At 39.9% G+C, this 8631-nt stretch overlaps 1 protein-coding gene across 3 annotated transcripts; it reads right to left on the bottom strand.

The window, feature by feature from the left end:
• Positions 1 to 376: 376 nt before the first annotated feature.
• Positions 377 to 7791, bottom strand: LOC131474470 (sterol 26-hydroxylase, mitochondrial). 3 transcript variants are annotated; one of them, XM_058652352.1, is made up of 10 exons: positions 6945 to 7763; positions 6321 to 6511; positions 5525 to 5724; positions 5240 to 5437; positions 4983 to 5146; positions 4271 to 4437; positions 3711 to 3792; positions 3394 to 3630; positions 2708 to 2830; positions 377 to 1583 (listed from the first exon to the last, which is right to left on the bottom strand). In XM_058652352.1, the coding sequence occupies exons 1-9, from the start codon at positions 7203 to 7205 to the stop codon at positions 2711 to 2713; spliced, it is 1620 nt and encodes a 539-aa protein (XP_058508335.1). In that variant the 5' UTR covers positions 7206 to 7763; the 3' UTR covers positions 377 to 1583; positions 2708 to 2710. The 3 variants fall into 3 exon arrangements, 2 of the variants coding, with proteins under 2 accessions (XP_058508335.1, XP_058508325.1); XM_058652342.1 differs by having other exon boundaries at positions 4983 to 5437; positions 6945 to 7791; XR_009242294.1 differs by lacking the exon at positions 377 to 1583 and having other exon boundaries at positions 3711 to 3833; positions 6945 to 7772.
• Positions 7792 to 8631: the final 840 nt, after the last annotated feature.

The raw sequence follows: 8631 nt of genomic DNA, 5'->3' as shown, positions 1-8631 counted from the left end.
ATCCAGCATGCAATATCATTCTTTAATTCTTTCATTGGTGAGCACTTTTCAAGCTTAATCACACACTGTAAAAAGAAATAAATAAATGACTTCAAAGTAATCGTTTTAGGTTTTTAAATTAAAATAAATGACGTCATTACAATACAAACTGCAGTGTTTCCCAGAAAAAAATGCATATAATTGTCAGTCAGTCAGTCATCATCTACCGCTTTATCCTCAACCAGAGGGTCGCGGGGGGTGCTGTGCCAATCTCAGCTACATCGGGCGATAGGCGGGGTACACCCTGGACAGTTCGCCAGTCCATCGCAGGGCATATAATTGTATATAAGAATAATAATAATAAACATAAAGGTAAATGAAAGGACGAAAAAAAATCTCAGCATTATAGATGATTTTATTAAAAGCGGTATAACATGTCAACATTAAAAGTGAGACTCAAGTCTAAAGTGCACACAATGACACAACTACATGAAACGCACACAGTAAAGTGCAGCCCATCGTTTCAGTTTCTTTTACGCTTTTAAACATTTCATGTTTGTGCAAATATTACTTCTCACAGCTCGGGGCTCTGAAAGTCCCAGAGCCAGGTTTTTGTGTCTCTACTTTCCAGAGAATGTTGGTAGTTTAAGCAGATTAGAGGAATGAAGCGACAGGAGCATGTAGATTTAAGGCAAACATGAATCCTTTCACCATGTCTTTATACAGTATTTACTCTTTTTACAAGCAGTCCAAATAGGAATAAAGATGCAGTGTATTTCAGTGTATAAATATGGCCAATTATCACATCTGTTAGATAAAATGGTCGATACGAGATACTAACATCCACAGCCTGCATGACCACGCAACACTTACACACATTTCCCTTTCTCTTGTTTCAACTCGCAGCCCTCCAGTGGATTTCATGCCACCTGCCAACTAATATACAATTAATATAATATTAGTTATTTCAGTATGTTTTTCTTTTTCTATGACGATCAAACTTTACATCGTTCCATGTTCTGAAATTCGGTGAAATACCATCAGAAAAACATTGTCACTGCTGGGAGAATCATGACATAGCCACATACTGAAACTGAAAAGTTGCTTTATCCCCCAAAAATGTGACTTTCTTTTCACTTGACTGAGAAAACATGCTCAGTGGCCCACAGGTCATTTGAGTTAATAAAAGTTATTATTATTATAATTATATAATTTTATGTCTGCACATATACCTCTTCCGCTTTTTAAATGATTAATATTAAAAGACAAAACCTGCCTGTACGCCTCTCTGATTCATGCAATAACAAGCTGATTATGATGAACATTAATAAGGAAGTTGTGTTGAGTCATGTCCACACACACACACACACACACACACACACACAGGTTTCAGCTGCTCGTGGTATAAAAACACAAGCTGCGATGATCGACAGCGATGTAGCGCAGGAAGCAGAGACGAATGATCAAAGTTCATCTAAAGGCAGAGAAAGTGCGTTTGTGTGTCTGTGGAGACAGCCAGCGAGCCACTTTCATTAAGCCGGCAGAGCCGCAGAGCCGCAGAGCCGCAGAGCCAAAGGCCTTCACGTCTTCTCCTGAAAAAAAGTCTGGGCAGAGAAGGGAAAACATTAAATCACTCTCCAACTGGAACAAAAAGAAAAAGAAAAAAAAGCTGCTGCTGCAACAAAGACGAACAAAACCCTGAAGAGTGAGAGGCTGAATCTGAGTTACTGTACTGAAGCAGCATAGACGAGGCAGAGAAAGAGTGCAATAAGTTAAGAATAATAGTAAGTAAAGAATAACAGTTAACTACAACAGAAGACATATTAACAGTAAAATAAAACCTAAACCTAATATACACTATAGTGCAAACTACAGAAGAGTATTACAATAAATAAATAAATACATAAAACAGCATGAATTCTCAGACTTTCTTTAATCTTAGAATTCTGACTTTTTCTTTAATCTCAGAATTCGGACTTTCCCAGAATTCAGACTTTGTTCTCAGAATTCTGACTTTTTAATCTCCAAATTATGACTTTGTTCTTCGAATTCTGACTTTAATCTCAGAATTCTGACTTTTTCTTTAATCTGCGAATTCTGATTTTGTTCTCAGAATTCTGACTTTAATCTCAGAATTCTGACTTTAATCTCTAGAATTGTGACTTTAATCTCTAGAATTGTGACTTTAATCTCTAGAATTGTGACTTTATTCTAAGAATTCTGACTTTTTAATCTCCAAATTATGACTTTGTTCTTCGAATTCTGACTTTAATCTCAGAATTCTGACTTTGTTCTCAGAATTCTGACTTTAATCTTAATTGTGTCTTAATCTCTAGAATTGTGACTTTATCCTAAGAGTTCTGACTTTTTCTTTCATCTCAGAATTATGACTTTGTTCTTCCAATTATGACTTTAATCTCAGAATTGTGAATTGTTTCTAATTCCTAATTGGCCCTAATACTCTTTCGTAGCAGTTCATTTAGCTTTAAATAGTTTATAGTTTATCGTTAAAGTTTTGGACTGGGGGAATACTTTAATATTGTATACTGTAAAAAACTAAAAGCATTTGCACACACCAGCACTGGGATAAACATCTGTAGAAATGGAACTGGAATGGAATTATTTATTTACTTTTACATGATTTGAACTCCTGATTTCAGCCTTTAAGAGTTGCAGTTTTGATCGTCACGCACGCAGACATTTGGAAGGCAAACACGTGAACACTCACAGCTCACTGGGCTCTGGGCAGGAAGCGCAGGTTGATGGGCTTTTCAGGGACGAGCAGAGTCCGAGTGATGGGTTCTATGGTGGTGACGCCGGGCTCAGGCTGGACATTGTAGCGCTGCAACAGCTGCGGGGTGAAAAGACAACTTTCGAAATTTGTCGAAATTACGACTTTTTATCTCATAATTTTGACCTTTTCTCATGACTTTTTATCTCATAATTATGACTTTTTATCTCATAATCTCAACTTCTTATCTCATGATTACAATTTTTTATCTCATAATTTTTACTTTTTATCTCAAAATTTTGACTTTTTATCCCATCATTTTGACTTTTTAACCCCAAATTATTACTTTTTATCTCATAATTACACATTTTTATCTCATAGTTATGACTTTTTATTTCATAATTAGGACTTTTTATCTCAATAATTCTGACTTTTTATCTCATAATTTCGACTTACTTTGAGGATATTTTTATTATCAAGTTTTACCTCTTTTTTTTCAGGTGGAAACGGGTTACCATACATATGTGATAGGAATTAAAAGCGACTTTAGAAGAAGGACTGAGAGGATCAGAAGTGAGCTCATGATCCACACGTCTTAAGAACATACAGCAAACCTTTGCCAACTGAGATTTAATTATTACTTTGGTGCACAAGCTTCTGCCAATGATTCCTGTGTCACTCACCCTGGAGAGAGTGAAATACAACTCCATCTCCGCCAACCTCTTCCCCACACACCCTCGGCCCTTCACGCCGAATGGGATGAAACTGTACGGGTGGTGCTGGTAGGAGCCCGGCATTGGTGCCACAGAGTCGGCGCCGGGTGTCTCGGTGCGGAGCCAACGCTCCGGGATGAAGCGCTCCGCATCAGGGAACTCTGCCTCATCATGAGAAACTGCGTAATGACACAAGTGGAACAAAGTCTGAAAAAGGAAGAAAAAAAAAAAGAAGAATGAATGCAAATACTTGTTAACAGCACATGGAGGAATAAGCGCTTTCACACCTTCTTTGGGAACCAGTAGTTGTCCAGAACCACCTCATTCTCTGAAACAATGCGTCCATTTCCAGGTACCACAGGATAAAGTCTGGAGGTGAGGGACACAAATCTTTGTCACGTGACTGCCTACTGTACACAAAAACAGGAAGTCGTGGACAATCGGTAAAAATCTTACCAGCAGATGTCCTGCCCTCAGAATGTGATGCAAGAAAAGATAACGCAGAATGATTTTATCACCATAATGGGCGCGTTGACATGTAAACAACATTTTAATATGTCACGGCAGTTTCATGCAGTGACGACTCCGCCCACATTGAGGAGGCACTCCTTTTGTGATGGAAACACAACCTAAACGAGTCGAGCTGGGACCATAGGTGGAAAAGGGGTTTATAAAATATATTACATGGGCAGAATGATAAGATCATCAACAACACTGCAGCTTTAAAATTGTAGCTGGTCAAGGTCTTATGGTCTGTGGTCAATGTTGGGTTGAGGACAGCTTCAGGTGTGCACTAACTTCTGGCCCTGTAGTTTAACTACAGCACAGCCACGGACCATCCGCTTACCGCAGCGTCTCCTTCACGACGGCCTTCAGGTACGGCATCCTGCTCAGGTCGGCTGTGGTCGGCGCTCGTTGATCGGGGCAAACGGCGTTCACCTCCCTGTACAGTTGGTCCTGAGCCCTGTTGTCCTTCGCTAAATGGAACAAAGCCCAAGACAAGGTGTTGGACGTCTGCGATCAAGGAGAAATCAGAGAATCGTCACATGTGTTTGTCTAAAATTACAATTCCACACATCAAACTGTCTGCATTTGTGCTGGAAAAGGCTGCTAACGCTTTCACAAACCCACAGAAAAGAAGAAGAAAAAAAACCCAACAAGTCTCAACCTCACTTGGGGGCGTACCCAGCAGTGATGAGCAACGTCTGTTTGTGCAACACCACTGGTGAAGAATACCTCTGTATAAGTCTGCTCCTGTTGTTGCAGAGATTATTTCCCTTTAACTGAGTTCACCGAGTGCAGCGGAGAGCTCGGGGCAATTTAATTACCCATAAACATAGCAATTGTTGCAGCTTCACCACAGACCTGAGCCGTGTGGTTTGTACAAATGTGGGTCAAGGTTGTTTGACTCACACTAATCCTTTTGTGTCTAAGATAACTCATGTGTACAGTCAGAGGGGTATATTAGTCTTTTTTTAAAAGAACTGAAGCCTTTGTGTGAGGCTTTGTCTTGTGTGTCTTTTTTCAAGTTGAAACAATGTGTTTGCATAGATCCTCACCGTGTCCACTCCCCCGAGCAGCAGCTCTGTGACAGTGACGTAAACATTGGCTCTGCTCATCTGCTCAGAAGACAGCAGATGAGTCAGGTACATGCCCTCTGGCGTCTCGCCTCTCTTCACCTGGGCTTCAATTTCTGCCACTCTCCTGTCGATGAGCGTCTCGGCTTGCATATGCAAACGAGAAATAAACACAAATCTAAATCCAAACATCAAACTGCATGCATTTTCCCTTTTCCGTCCCTTCTTTTGCTGCCTACCTACGCCGTGGAGGTCGTCCCAAGCCCGAACAAAACGCTTCCAGAAGGGCAGGATGTTGTAGCTCCAGCGTGGGAAGATAACAAGGATTTGAGACAGAGAAAGCATGTCGTTGACGCCGGCGATGAATTTCTGTGTGTCTTTGGGAATGTCCTCCTCCAAGCAGCCGAGCCTGGTCTCAAACAGGACTGCAGAGATCGCTGCAGGAGGAGTAAAGTGGAGGAAAATCAACCTAGATGGAAAAGGCTCTGTCTGTACCTTCAACTGCTGCTATTACAAAGTCTTACCCTCAAAACCAAACTTATAGAATTCAGCCGCTACATCTGGAACTGTAGCCTTGTCCTGACTGCGACTGCGAAGGACCTCAATGCGCTGCAGCAAATCTCCGACCACCTCGTGGATGACCGAGGCATAACCTGTCACTGCCTTCATCTTCAGTAGACCAGGGTTTAGGACACTGCGGAGGTGGTGCCATTCTGGTCCTGTGCTACAAAGCGAAGGAAAGTTCTCCAGATTAGAAATTTAAGGGGATACATGAATGTGTATTGAGGAACTCCTGATAAAATCAGCTTCAAAAACAGTAGCCCAAGTTCTTAAGAGGCTCTTAGAATGTCTTATCCATTGCCTTGCTCGTGGACACTTCAACTGTGGAAAGTTTCTTTCTAATTATTTAATAAAACCGAAAGAAAGTACTACTTATTAGAAATTAAGGGGACCCACGAATGTGTCCTGAGGAACACCTGATAGGTTTTTGGGTGGCTCTTAGTGTGTCTTAGTGTGGCACTAAGACACCTGTGGTGGTATCCTCTACCCAGGTTTGGTGTCTCCTTGGCTTGAAAAGTCAGTTTCATATCTTAACTTTCTATTTATTTATTTAATAAAACTGAAAGAAAGTAGTTCTAAGGGGACCTGAGAATGTGTCCTGAGGAAGGTTAGGTTAATCTAAGGTTAATGGTAATTATTAGTCAGGTGACCTGAGTTTGCATTTGCATCCTCTACCCAGTATATTTTTATGAAAATCTGTTTCATACCTTTGAATTATTTGTGCACCTACAGTGTGGAACATCCCTCGTGTCCACTCACCTAACATGTAAACCGTAGGCCTGTCCTCTCAAGTCCCTGTAGTCTCTCCAGTGCTGCATGTCAAATCGGACCGGGTAGAGACCCTCTTGTTGGATCACCTGAGCTATGAGCTCCGGACTCGCCACGTTCACCATCTTATATGTGCCCATCTTTGAGCGCCATATGGGCCCATACATGCTCTTCTGCAGACCCTTTGGAAGAAATAAATAAAAGAAACTCACATTTTGTGCAATATTTCAGTGCCAGTGACACTTTTTTATGCTTAATAATAGCAAAAATAATGTAATGTAATGTACTGAATCTAATACTGTTAATACTCATATTACTTTAACTACTATTATTTCACAACATTAATGACTTTTTTTATATATTCATGTCAAGAAAATATATCAATCCTTTTTTATCATATACTGTAACTGCAGGTCAAGGCCTGCTAACTTTCAGCTTGCTAAAATAACTAAATAAATAAATGAATGTCTAACCACTCTGTACAGTTCACTTATTATAACTGTATTTAGTTTGAGTAAATACAGTTATAATAAGTGAACTGTCTTTTGTTATTCTTGTTACTCACAAAATAGTTAATATAACATTAGAATTGAACGCACACCCGTCATTTTGTACCTGCATTAAATGATACTTCTTCAAAAATCCCTTGAAAAAGATCATGTAGAGAGATGTGGACACACTGGGTCCGGGCAGGTCGTCGATGGTCTTGAGTCCCGCCGTCTCCGTCGCAGTCTGGACAGTCATATTCCGTCTGACCAAGATGGCACCGGGGCCTCCGCACCGGAGCTCCGGACCGGGCCGGACCGCCGAGAGAGTCCGCGCGTAGAGCGCAGAGAGCCGCAGAGAGCGCACAGCAACCGTCGCTCGGACGTCCATGTTGAGAAGTGGCTGACTGCGTGTGTATGCGTGTGTGTGTGTGTGTGTGTGTGTGTGCTGGGGCGGACTTTTTGGATTTTGGAGGAGTGACCGTCTTTTGTGCTCGTTCAGAAAATTAAGAAAAAAAAGAAGTTTGAAACGATCTCACAACTTCCTGGTTGTATATCGAGACCTCCAAAATGAATGTGTGTCAAAAAAAGCAGCTTAGGGGCCACAAAGAGCGCTTTATTTAAAATATTAGATTAAATATTATGTCGATAAAAAAGTTTTTGGAAAATGCATATTTGTAAACTTTGATAAATAAACATTTCGATTAACCCTTTTAATTAATTAATTAATTAGTTTAATAGTTAAATTGTCGAGGGAATAACACAATAATACAATAAACTCCTATATATATGGACATCCTGTGTTTATTCAGGCTTTAAAAAATGCTTCTTATGTGTTGTTGGGTCAAAGTTATGATTAAATTTTATATCGCATTTGAAGCCCCGATATCAAGTAGCAATAACTGTGCACACTGTGTCACAAAGATAGACGTGTTGTTCTTTTCTTTTTGTTCATAAAAACAAGAACCAAGTAAACTTTGAAATTGTAAAAGTATGAACATTTCTAAACAGACATTTCTTTTTCGTCAGTTTAAAGGTTTCAAAATATCGATTTGGTTTTATATCGTCGTCCTTCCTCGTGAAATATGAGAATTGATTAGCAAATATCGTCAAGTGAATGAGGGGAACTTGGGCAGAAGCTATAGATTCAAAGTGTTTATTGTCATATGCACAGTAAAGAAACACGTTTCCCTGTACAATGAAATTCTTACTTTGCTGTCCACTCAAAAACACCAGCATAAAGTAAGAAAGAGATGCTTTTGTAAAAAAAAAAGTATAAATATACATAAGAAAAATATAAATATTACAAAGAAACTAAAATAACATATATGCATAAAATAAGTGTAAAAATAAGAACTGTACATAAAGTGAACATACTATACAGTACCTGGCTGAAGAAGAGGGCGTTTACAGCGGGATAATGGTGGAGAAAGCACGTTCAATACATAGACTTTATGCACTTTGTTCTCTACGTTGTGGATAAGCAGAGAAATCCTGCATTTGTAACATTTCACGGACATTTGGTTTTCTTCAGTTAGACAAGATATCGTGATGCATTGATGCATACCGTGTATCGCGCATCGTATCGTGAGGTACCCTGTGATTTCGACACCAGTTACACCATTCAATTTAATGACATTTATCTGATACATTTTAGGTTTTACCGTGTAATTAAACTGTCTGCAGAGGATGATGTTGTTGTGTAGTGGAGAGTTGGTAGAGGCATTACATCGGCATTGTCATCCTGTGCCCCTCCCGCAGTAGGAATGCCCTCCTTCCTGTTTTCTACGTGCTTGTATGGCTCACTGATTAAACAT

This window comes from Solea solea, chromosome 2 (genome assembly GCF_958295425.1).
Source record: "Solea solea chromosome 2, fSolSol10.1, whole genome shotgun sequence".
Classification (NCBI taxonomy): Eukaryota; Metazoa; Chordata; class Actinopteri; order Pleuronectiformes; family Soleidae; genus Solea; species Solea solea.
The sequence above is the reverse complement of the archived record's forward strand: the minus strand, read 5'-3'. Positions and strand labels throughout refer to the sequence as shown.

Coding starts and splice junctions, on each gene's coding strand:
- LOC131474470 (XM_058652342.1), bottom strand. CDS start 7,205: ATGGACGTCCGAGCGACGGTTGCTGTGCGCTCTCTGCGGCTCTCTGCG. Junction 3,631..3,710: donor ACTACTGGTTCCCAAAGAAG/GTGTGAAAGCGC, acceptor TTCCTTTTTCAG/ACTTTGTTCCACTTGTGTCA. Junction 2,831..3,393: donor TGTATTTCACTCTCTCCAGG/GTGAGTGACACA, acceptor TTCACCCCGCAG/CTGTTGCAGCGCTACAATGT.